The sequence below is a fragment of the Lissotriton vulgaris genome, chromosome 2_1 (assembly GCF_964263255.1).
Source record: "Lissotriton vulgaris chromosome 2_1, aLisVul1.2, whole genome shotgun sequence".
NCBI lineage: Eukaryota > Metazoa > Chordata > Amphibia > Caudata > Salamandridae > Lissotriton > Lissotriton vulgaris.
The window spans coordinates 179,315,557-179,327,651 of record NC_141687.1 but is presented as its reverse complement, the minus strand read 5'-3'; the positions used below and the strand labels follow the sequence as shown (position 1 = coordinate 179,327,651).

The 12,095-nt window shown below is 44.2% G+C and overlaps 1 protein-coding gene across 3 annotated transcripts in view; it reads left to right on the top strand.

The window, feature by feature from the left end:
* The window catches only part of BUD23 (BUD23 rRNA methyltransferase and ribosome maturation factor), a 125,774-nt gene that overhangs the window by 100,977 nt on the left and 12,702 nt on the right, over positions 1-12,095 (top strand). For all 3 annotated transcript variants that reach the window (XM_086954692.1, XM_086954693.1, XM_086954694.1), the window contains exons 9-11: positions 3,775-3,820; positions 3,926-3,987; positions 5,604-5,693. In XM_086954692.1, the coding sequence (XP_086810818.1) occupies positions 3,775-3,820; positions 3,926-3,987; positions 5,604-5,693 (198 nt within the window). The remainder of the gene's footprint in view (positions 1-3,774; positions 3,821-3,925; positions 3,988-5,603; positions 5,694-12,095) is intronic.

Here is a 12,095-nt window from a genome sequence, read left to right as displayed (position 1 = left end):
GTTTGTCATTTATGGTGAAAACCACAACATTAACCCACTAGATGCTTCCATTCAGAACATCATCTGTTACCTGTTCCATCTGTACCAGTGCAATTTGGCATATACTTTCATCCGCATTCACCTGTCTGCGATGGCCGCATACCTCCAGAATAGACAACACCTTTCACTTTTCAAAGTGCCTGCTATCAAAGCTTTTCTGGAAGGACTCAAAAGGGTCATTCCACCACGGACACCACCAGCTCCAGAATGGAACCTCAATGTGGTTCTTACAAGGCTGATGGGTCCTCCTTTTGAGCCACTACACTCTTGCGAGCTTCAGTTCTTGACTTGGAAGGTGGCTTTCTTAGTAGCAATTACATCGCTACGGAGGGTTAGTGAGTTGCAGGCCCTCACCATCCAAGAGCCTTTTTTCCAAGTTCATGCTAACAGGGTAGTGCTCCGCACTAACCCTAAATTTCTACCCAAGGTTGTGTCTCAGTTCCACATAAACCAAACAATCGAGTTGCCGGTGTTTTTTCAAAATCCTAAGTCGCTGGCGGAGCGGATGCTCCACACCCTTGACGTTAAAAGGGCCCTAATGTATTACATTGACAGGACCAAGGATTTTAGAAAGACTAAGCAACTTTTCGTTGCCTTTGCATCACACCACAAAGGTAACGCTATTTCCAAGGCTGGTATTGCTAGGTGGATCGTGAAATGTATTCAGATCTGTTATGCAAAAGCGAAACGCACTCTTACAATTCCACCAAGAGCCCACTCCACCAGAAAGTTGGGGGCCTCTTTGGCCTTCCTTGGAAGCATTCCCTTAGAGGATATATGTAGAGCAGCCACATGGTCTACCACACATACATTTACTAAACATTACTGTGTAGACGTGCTCTCTAAACAGCAGGCAGCTGTAGGTCAGGCTGTTCTCAGGACACTTTTCCAAACTGCTGCAGCTGGCACGGGCGGCCGCCAATAATGTAGGGACTGCTATGTATTCTATGCACAGATATGAATTCAGCAGCCCACATGCCTCGAACTGCAAATGCTACTTACCAGTATGCATCTGTTCTTGGCATGTAGGGCTGCTGACATTCAATCGCCCGCCCTCCGGGGAGGCGCCTGTAGCAGCTGCAGTATTCATATATATGCTCATAGCATGGTCATCACTCACATAGTTCACTCCATCTCGGGCACAATGGCTAAAAACAATCTGGGGATGGAGTCGATGCCCATGCGCACTGTAGTCCAGGGGAGGAGCCACCTATCTCGTGATACTTCGAAGGCTCTTCCAGGACAACAATGTGCAATCATCCGGACCCAACACTAGGCGGCGATCTATGCACAGATATGAATGTCAGCAGCTCTACATGCCAAGAACAGATGCATACTGGTAAGTAGCATTTGCAATACATTTTTCATTACCCATTTTTACTTAACAAAGTCTACACAGCCTGTGTCCAAGGGAACAGTGACATAAGTTCTCGTGATTTCGTACGGTTTGAAAGTGCTTAAAGAGATATTGTGTATACATTTATGACCGGAATTGAGAACTCACAATTGTAGATGTCTTCAATTGAGAATTGACCGCATAAGCTTGAAAGTATCCAGGTACTGCAGGTTTAGTGCTTAGCAGCAGCATCTCTGCCTCGTTACATTTGGGCCTCGATGGATTTTCTTAATAATGATTTAAACTTGGTCAGCATCATCCAAGAATTGAAGAAAGGTCATGGGTGCAGCTGGCTAGAAAAAAAACAAATTGGCAAATTCGGCATAACTGAATATATGTAAATGTAATGTAAACGTAATTACTATACATGCCACATGATGCCCTCTGTTGGTTACATTTCCTCTGCACAAGAATTAAATTAACTCTGGGCAAGTTTTGGTTCGATTTGGAGAACCTTACATGATTTTAATGGGATTTGGTACTCCATGAAGTCTGGGCTACCCCAACAGGAAAAATGAGGAAGACTCCGACCCTTTCTAGTTTGACATAGGAAATACTCTGATTAAGAACCGTAATGCATGCAACTCAAGGACTCATCCACAATTAGAGATCTGCTACCTCCCCACCTCTCTTTTTTTCTTTTTCTAAAGATACTAGTTTTAAACCTGAATCCAACATGAATATATACCTCAGGAGAAAACTATCACCAGCTAAAAATCCTCCACTATGAAACTTTCTATTTTTAGGCATGAAGGGCTAAGGAGAAAGATTGGTTTAAACTGCCTCTGTTTATGGGTCTTTAAGAGTGATGCCAAATGCTTTAAGGATGGCTTTCTTACATTAAGCATATTTGTCTTCTCAAGTAGACATCTTAGAGAGCTGGGTTCTGCTGTCTAGTCTCCAAAAATAAGCAAAAACATGAGATCGGAGTAAAGAGGTGCTCAGTCTGCTTACTCATGCACATGTGGGGATGTGATAAAGCCAGGCCAAGTCTGATTTTGCCTTCTACTTCAACTGACTTAAAATAAAACTTCAAGGTCTGAAGTAGAGCGTGCGGTTAATGTATTGATCAGTCTAGTAGACTGGCTTGAAATGAATGACGCACATCTGATCACTGCCCAGTAGTGGATAGCTTATCAGCATTTCATAGCTGGCATCCAATTTCAGGGGTAGACTGACCTTGTCACAACTCCAACAGGTTAGAAACTTGGGTTTCAAAGTATACTCCACAGGTGTAACACAGCACCGTAAGCCTGATTATACTTAAGCTTTTAAGGAAAATCATCTCTTATATTACTTTTGAGGCACGCATGAAAATCATCTCTTATATTACTTTTGAGGCACGCATCGCAATTACATAGTTCACTATTACCTCCCACCTTTGTGAGTTTAATTTCTTCGATTGCCTTAATTGCCAATCTCTGTTTTATGAAAGTTATCTGAACAAGCTCACTTGGTTCTGATGTAGGTTTGGTTGTAATTTTTCCTTTCTGTGGGGACATAGAGGCAAAGAACGGTTTACTTCCTCATATGGGAAACATCCCCACTTGCATCTGAGGTGAACACTTCCTGTCCCACTTGCTGTTTATTTGATCCTGTAGCTTTATGTGAAAAAGTACCAGGAACGGATCTGAACTGGTGGGTATAGTTTTCCAAGTCGGATACAATAGACCATACAATATTAGCTAAACTCTTAACTAAGTGGACCTGCTTTCTCAGCATCAGTCCAGGTCTCTCAAGGATTTTTTATTTGTTTGTTACATTTTGATTCAATATCTGTGTGGAGCAGTACATCCATTTAGTGCTCGCTTTGGCCTTTCAAGCTCTAAGAGCTCACAGTTTGTAATCTATTAAGCCCATGTGTTTACGATATCCCCTTTTTCAGGTTCGATTTCTCAGCCACTTTTACTTTATTTCTCAAGTTCCTGTCTAGCTGTCATAAAAAGCAGAAGGCCAATATTTTTACACTGAGTACCCAGACTTAATTTGTAGTGTATTGGGCAAAAACCTTAGGCCATACAAGCCCTGAACAGATAGGCAGTTCACTATGAATGTCCCTGTTTCTCTAAATCCACCTTGAACTATGGAGCACTACTGTGGAGGACTTGGAAGTCAGTAATTTTATTTTCAGCCCTTTTAGCTAATATTTATTTTTTATAACCTATGATTCAGGTCATGTTCTCACCTTTCTGCATTGCAATATTTGAAATAGAGAAATTATTTGAAACTTTTTTTATTGTGGAAAATACATGGATCACTTTGTTACATAGCATCAACCATTTCTTGCCGACGTTCCCTCTGCCAAGTTTTGTTGAGCTTAATCTCTTCTCTCTTCACAGATTCTTCCTTTGCCTCTTTGCTGGGACTTCTGGTGTTTTACCAAAGGTGCGATTGATTCTGCGATTTAAAACGTGTGATTTTCTTTGGGAACTAGTGTGTTGGTTGTGTGATGAGTAAAATCATTTTAAATATGTTTCTTTTCTCTTTCAGGGCTTAGGTGCAGAGTGCAGTGAAAAGCAAGATTCATCTCATGCTACATTTACCAATCAAAGGTATTCAATCTGCGCTGGACTGTGGCTCAAAAAGAGATTTTTAGTGGTCTGTAGGATTTTTCTCATAGCCACAATGGCCAATTTAGGGCTTAAGTTTAGGAAGTGTGGTATTTTACTTCTACAGGTTAACTGCAACTTTTACAGCTTGCGGTCTTTGTGTGTGTGTGTTTTTTCCCCCTCTTATAGATTTACCGTACCACCTCTCCAAACCCCTCACCCGTGGTCCATAAACGTGACCCACTTTGGCCTTTTGTGAACTCTCACCAGGCCCCTTTCTCACATCTTATGGCCTAATGTGGTACCTCCACAAACACCCTTTCTGTCATGCTGTTAGTTCCTATGTTCACCATAGAAAACAGTCTCCCACATCTCGTTGGTTATTAAGACTGTGACATAATATTCTCTGGCAACTCTTCTCGACCTAGAGCAGCTCTTCTAAATGTGGTCAGTCATGACTGTTTCGACACAGTGCCCCTTCTGCCTCTTCATATGAGCTATCCTCTGTGCACTGGGTGCCTCCTTGCTACTTCCTGTCGTTGTATATGGCTTATGCACATTGTCCCTCTTTAGCCACTTCTAGTGTATTCTGCTAGTTGCTACAGACACTGCAGTTTCCTTTGGTTGGCTTCTGTTGTCTGTTTCCTGTATTTCACTCCTCCTTTTTGTCATGTCATATACGGATTAAACATAGATTCCTTTGTATTGCCGCTTGTGGTCTGTCCCATGAGTGACTACATAAGATCCAAACTGCATGCTTTGTGAGCTATCGCCTGTTCTTAGAATTATGTTGTACCAATGCTTGTAGTGTAGCTTGCCCCTCTCACAACAGACCTCCACTATACCTTGACTAAGAGCCCCTCTTCTCCCTAGTAGCCTGCTAGACAAGGTACACCGCTTTCTTGTTATCTGTACAAGGAGGACCCCCCTACTTCTTTAGCCCCCCCTTCTCTGTCTTGCTTGCAGTGTCTTCTTGTAGTTCTGTAGAATTCATTTTACTTGCTCATACCTTTCCTAATTTTCCCTTTGTTTAGGTGTCTTTAGATGTAGAGAGCACCAGTGTATCTTTTTTTAATGTCTCTTCCCTTATGGCTATCCTGGTTGACCGTGTTCCCTTATAGCCCAGGGAAGAGAAAGAGTAACAGAGGACGATTGTCCTGGATACCACAAGCTATTGGTTTCCTTGTTTTCCTGCCTCTGACATTTCAATGGATGAAGGGGACTCGGGGGACCTTCTAAGTCAAAATGGATATTAGTTTTTCTAACTGTTCCATTCCTTGTCCCTCATTATACCTAATGTGCCACATTAAACCATTCATTAATTTTTCCCCCTGCATTCCTTTCGCTGCTAAAAGTGCCTTTCCTCTCTTTCTACTGCATGAAATGTACCTTTCTATACATAGACATTCTTCTCTTTGTCCTCGATGTGCCTTCCTCCCCATTAACACCTCTGGCTTTTCCTTAATAGTTATGCTTTCTTCCCTCTCTTTAATCTTGACATTCACCCGTTTGTTTTTTGGTCATTCTTCAACTGCACCACCCACATGTCCTTCAATGACTACTGGAGTCAGTGCATGAGCATTTAAGATGACTGACTTGTTTTCTCTCTGGCTATACAGGATTCGCTTCCGAGATGCAAAGGGGAAATCGGCGAAGAAGAGCAAAGACTGGATCCTGGAAAAGAAAGAACGGCGCAGGCGACAGGGAAAGTAAGTGCCTACTCTGTGCATGTACAGAACTGTTTTTTGTTTTATTTAATTCACATAATTTATGCTATCTCCTTTCTGTGTTAAATATTCTTGAATTTTGAAATGTACAAAGAATATGGTACAATGTCATTAAAGTGAATTTAGAATAAAGTGACTAAACATTGCAATCCTTTTTGAGTGGTCTTGCCATGTATTATCACATAGGGGACACATTGGAATTGGGGACAAAGTGGAGTCTGACGCAATCCTCATAACTAGATGATCTGTTTCCTAATATCGGTTCCAGAGAAGAAGGGCGGCAGAGCATTGAGACTTACTTGGAGCTGCTCTACTCATAGGATGTTTTACAGTCCATCATCTATGTATTGGAACAGTTTTTGACAGCACTCGCCATTCAAGTACAGACACTTAAATCTGGCATTATAAAGCGATATTGCTTTTGCCATATATTGTGCCTCAAACACGTTGTTATTGCAGATCTGGCAGGGTGTTGCTAAAGAAGGCCTCTTGGATTACACATTGCGCTGAGCTGCTAGATCCCCTGCTCCTGCAATGAAACCCTGCTACACCTCATAAAATCCTATGCAACACACAGTTATTCACACTCTCCTGGATCCTGCAGATTCTTGTTATGTGAGGAGGAATGACCTGCAAAATAACATTGTTGCTGCACTTTACAACGCTGTGCTTCCAGTGCGGCTCTTAGGGTAAAATCACGACTGGGCACTACTGAGCTGTAGTGGACCAGGTATGCCTGACCGTAGAACCTAGAGCTGCCAATGAAGTAGTCAACAGAGATATCAAGCGTAGCCATAGAGGAGCAGTGGCTAACAGATGGCATTACAGAACTTGATGAGGAGGACCACTGGGGGTTACAGGAAGGCAGTGAGAAGAAAAGAGACAGTTCATCTCCTCACATCTACTACAGAGAGGATTAGACAATCAATGATGCAACACAGGGTTGTTAACGGAGGAGCATCTGCTACTTGGCAGTCCGTGTGAAGTAGAGAGACACTGCATCTTTTCACAATAACTACAGAGGGGTCAAGTGATACTGAATGAACCTCACTCTGGAGATGCTGACTGGTGCAGAGCAGCACGTAAGCTGGGGTCGGAGTATGGGCTGAGGAGCAGCAGGCTAGGCAATGCAGAGAGACTTGGTTGATAGTTGAATGTTGGGCTCAGCTGCTTTGTTGGAGGGGAGGCACTGTGTACATAGACATGACTTGCTGTGAAGGTTAGCTGTAAGTGTGGTTAAATCCAGTTCTCCTTTGGATATCAGTCCTCTGAGGATTTTGGATGCTCTCTCCAATCAGCCTGCTATCTGTCCCTTATTTAATCTATTGGTTAACACAGGAAAAATTCCAGCAACTTAGAAGGTGGCACAGGTCATGCCAATTCCCCCCACCCCCACCCCCCCCAAAAGGCAATTTGCCCTATCCAACCTTTCCAACTACAGTCTAGTCTTGTTGCTAACCTCTGTTGAGCTAGCACTTGGAAAGGATACTAAATAAACAACTCAGAGTTCCTAGAGGTCAACAAGATCCTGGACCCATCTCATTCTGGGTTCAGACCATCACACTGTAATGAGACCGCTCTAATAGCGGTCAATAACCCTATCAGATGCTTAGTAGACACTAACGTACCATCCATACTGATGCTGCTAGACTTGTCCGTAGCATTTGATACTGTTTTATTCTAGGTCACTCAGCCTACTGCAGGAGATTAGTGTATACAGGACTGCTCTACACTGGCTCTGCATTTTTCTGTCCAGTAGAACCCAAACAATAACTTTGGATTAATTCAAGTCTCGCACTTTGTGGTTGGACAAGGGGGTACCCCAGGGCTCTTGCTTAGCCCATCAATGTTTAACATATAAGTTGCACCTCTCGCCAAGACCACCAAAGCATTTGGCTTTGAAATTATATTGTATGCGGACGATACACAGCTTTTAATCTCTGTTGATAAAGAGCTGACGAAAGCAAAAGACAACTTCTCTGCTGAAATGACAGCAATTGCTGCCTTGATCACGGAGAATTGTCTCGAGCTGAACACCTTTAAAACTGAGATTTTACTGTATGGCAAATCTCAACAGTTATGAACCTCCGAACATGAGGAGGACAATATTGCCCTTACCCACAGAAGTACACCCTAAGCAACGTACATCCTTCTCTTCCACCCCTAAGAGAGCCAATATTTGCTTGTGTGCCTACTCCTTCGCCTGAAAGCAGACCACCCCAGACAGTGTACACATCCCCAAGTGTCTGTATGGTTTTCTTACCATGTCCCACCTCTGTACCTAGTTGATCTATCATTCCATACATGCATGGTTTCCTGCCACCTCCCACTCACCTTCAAACAGTCCCAAATCTGTCATATATCTCAGAATAGTATAAGGCCACCCTGCCCTCCCCATACCCTAATGTAATGCCATAAACCAAAAAATACTACTGTCCAAAACCTAGACTCGTCCGATATCCTGCAGCAACCACACTCTCATGCTTGGCATTCTGCTATACCTACAACACTACTGTCCCATAGCTGGCATCTTGTAAACCATCACCCCACCCCGAAATCACAAAAGCCCTAAATCTGGAGGCCAAATTTCTGCTAGATGCCCTGCAAAGGGAGAGCCTGTTAGCAGAATTAAGTGTTATTTTCTTTTGCTATTTGTTTGGTTTAACTTGTTTTTCTGTAGCACTTCTTAACACTGTTTTGCTGTCTTTCAGCACTGCAAATAAGCTAGGTGATTTAGTCACACTGGAAGTCTGGGCTGCTCTTCCTGGGATTTAAACTTGTGAACTTCAGATAATTTACAATCTAGCATTGTTTGGGCTACAGCGAAGGGTTTTCTGAAGTAGCGGTAAAACGGGAGCAATTTCAGGGTGTTTGATTGGGAACACCTGCAGTTCTCCAGGGAACTGCTCAGAAAGAGACCTCGAGGTGCAAGGATCCCATATTTTCCAAAATCAAATCTTGTACATCCAAAATTTCCGAGCAAATTTAGGATTTTATTGTAAATTAGCTGTAAAACCAAATGTACATTTTCCGAAGGTGAAAGGCTTTTTACTACCTGAATGTTTGTTTTTTATTGTAGGAATTGCATTTTTGGTTGATAATACACTTAAACTAAATTGCGGTACACAAAATGAATTGCACATAATTCTCAATAAGTACATGTTTAAAAACTGGTGCATAAATAGTTTTTCCACTTTGTGCCAAATTCTGGGGTCTTCGGTATCTCAGAGATGGAGGCCACTTTGGTGATTAGTAAAGGAAAAGACTCTGGGCCTTCTTTAAAAAATTCTGAAGTTCTAATAGCATTCCAGAGTTCCTATTCATGCCCCCAAACAAAGACTTGTTCATGTTCCTGCGTATTTGTATAGTGTAGTATTACCCAATTACCTGGCTCATTGTGCAGTCTACAGTTGTGATTTGTCCACTAGAGGTTCTCCACTAAGGGATTTTGTTTCTGCGACACATTGGCATGAGTGGCTTCCTTGGAAAGTGGGTTAGCCTTACAGAGGGGTTTCATAAAGATGGCAGAGGTAGTGCAGTGGAAGCAACCCCCGTGAATGTCAAGTGTTTCAGGACGGTGTTTCGCAGAGGGCGCTCTGGTGTTTAGGCCCTCCTCCTAACACGTCAGCTATAACAGTATTGTTGCACAAAAACAATGGGCCTTAGCCATCCCCAATTACATAACTACCCTTTCTAACACAATGTTTGTGGATTTTCTGTTACACATCTGTGGTGTATTATTTGTGATCTGAGTTCTGAAGGAAACATGCCTCCTTGTTTCTCTGTTTTCTTGCAGTAGGAACTTGTCTGTCCTGATCTTTTACTTTTTTTGTTGTGAACGCCACTTCCCCCTGTTGTCTGATGCTTCCCTACTCAAGGTTGTAAGAGTCCTCCGCACTACACATTCCTGTACTCATGTCTCCCCTCCTTTGTTTTCCTTGTTCTATCAATCACCTCTGAAGTGCTATTTTTCCACCAGTCATCTCAGAGGTTCTTTTCCCGAGCCCTTCTGTTCTGTAATTTCCTGTGTGAGACCAGTAAACACATAATAAGGTTTCACAGACCAAGGCACATCTCGGCAGCCTAATGCAGAATGGCTCTGCATCAGGTGAGTTTGAGCTGTCTGAGACAGCTGATGGATAGCTCTGCTTTCTGCACTAAGTGGTATATTTGCCAACATGTCAAGGGATTGATCTGCCAAAAGTGAGGGGGCTGCTCAGCTGTCTTTTGAAAGTCAAGGATAGCTGTGATTAGAATGTTCAGTGAGACTGTGACCGGTGAAAAACTGATGTCTGTACTGATAGAGTTATCCTTTGCTCCACCTATTACTCAATCGGTGGCAGCTGTATATGTGGTTTTTTGCAACCGGCTCTGGACAAGTGGCAGTCTGTTCCTTGCCTTGGTGCAGTTGTGCTCTCAGAAGTCTTTGGTGGACTTTAAAGACAGCTGCACCTTTTCATGAATTAGTGTAGTTATCTCCCAGTCCAGGCTGGCCTCTTTATATGTAGATCCAATAGTTGCATGCAGAGTTGAAAGGCATGTGGGTTAAAGGAGCACTATCCACTCATTTGCCTAGAGTTTGGACATTTTAAAGAAGAGGGCCACCATGGTTTGACACATGATGGAATATCTTTGAATTGAATTGTTAGCCAGGCTGCATGCTGCACCCACCGATCCTAGAGCAATAGAGTCTAGGTACACAAGCCTAGATCTTAGGTTGCTGATATGACTTCTTTAAAGAGTCAGTAGTTGTCTATGCCTAAATAGAGTTGTGCACGCAATGGAACAGATTAGGGACGTGATAGAAGGTGCATTATTTATTCTTAGATAACTCACGAAAAGAGATACCAAACGTAGCAGGTGTCTACCAGTCACCAGTACGTGGATCACAACCCCATCCCGGCAAACAGTCATACATGCACAGATAACTTATGTGTCTGGCTTTTATCCACTTGCCAATAATCTCCAAAACATCAGTCTTTTGAGCCTGTGTTCTGATCCAGTTGAAGAGATATGAGTGGAAGGTTAGGCTGCCCAGGGTGACCAGGAATAGGAAGGGGATGTTTTTTTATGAAGAAAGAAGTGCAAGAGTAAATTGTTCAGGCTGATATGATTTGTATGGAGCTATGTCTTATCCTCTCAGTTGGGTATAACTGACAGTTCGAGGCATGTGGGCTGCTGAATTCATATCTGTGCATAGATCGCCGCCTAGTGTTGGGTCCGGATGATTGCACATTGTTGTCCTAGAAGAGTCTTCGAAGTATCACGAGATAGGTGGCTCCTCCCCTGGACTACAGTGCGCATGGGCATCGACTCCATCCCCAGATTGTTTTTTTCCGCCATTGGGTTCGGATGTCTTTGGTTCCCTCTTGTCGGAATCGATAAAGAAGGAACATTAAACTTTCATTGAGACCAAAAGGTCTTTAGTCTTACGTCGGTATTGTCTTGCGTTCGGCTTAACAACTTTTCCTCGGCTCCAAGACGAGCTCTGTACTTCCGCGTGCTTTCGGCGCGGAGGGCCTTGTCGACGCTCCAGACTCATCGACCATCCATCAGGGACCCAAGTCCATTCAAAAGATGTCCGGTGTGTAACTCGAAGTACCCACACATCGACGTCCACCCGGTGTGCAACAAGTGCCTGTCGCCGGACCACGATGAGGCCAAGTGGATTCCGGTCCAAGAAGACACTCAAGCTCCGTCGAGCTGCGCGCCTGGAGGCCCAGCAATCTGCACCGGCGCCTATGGACATTTTCGATGCTGGGGAGGTCGAGGATGAAGATATCCAGGACGTCTCAGAATCTAACCCCACGTCGGATGTCGAGGAAGACTACGACGCTGAGGCCGAAGCTTTCGAAAGCGAAGAAGTCGTCGAGGAGGTAGGAGACGACGACGGGGCCCTAGGGGCCATGGAGGATTGCTCAGACGAGGAGCTTCCTCAGACTGACACTGGGGCCGTGCCAATCGATAAGGCCCAGGTCGAGGGATCGCCTTCGGGCCTTACCCAAGACCTTGATGTGAGTTCCTCGGCCCCGCCTGCAGGCCCGGCCACGAACATTGGTACCGAGTCACTCCCGGTGAAACTGAAACCGAAAGTGAAATCTACGGTCTCGACGCCAGATACTGCGCAGGGGCAGATATCGAAACCGAAAGTGCGCATCGCATTCGTCGGATCAAAGACTTCGGAGGCCTCGGCGCCGGAGAAACCTAAGATGGCCGGCGTGCCGAAGGGCCAAGTCAAGATGGCCGAGCCGAAGGCTACTGCGTCGAAGACTAAGGTGAAGGGGTTGGACCCAGTCGCATCGGCGCCGAAGACGATCGACGCCGTCAAGGGTCGGGTCGACCACAAGAAGGCTGTCGACGACCCCAAAGAGTCTATTGCAGACC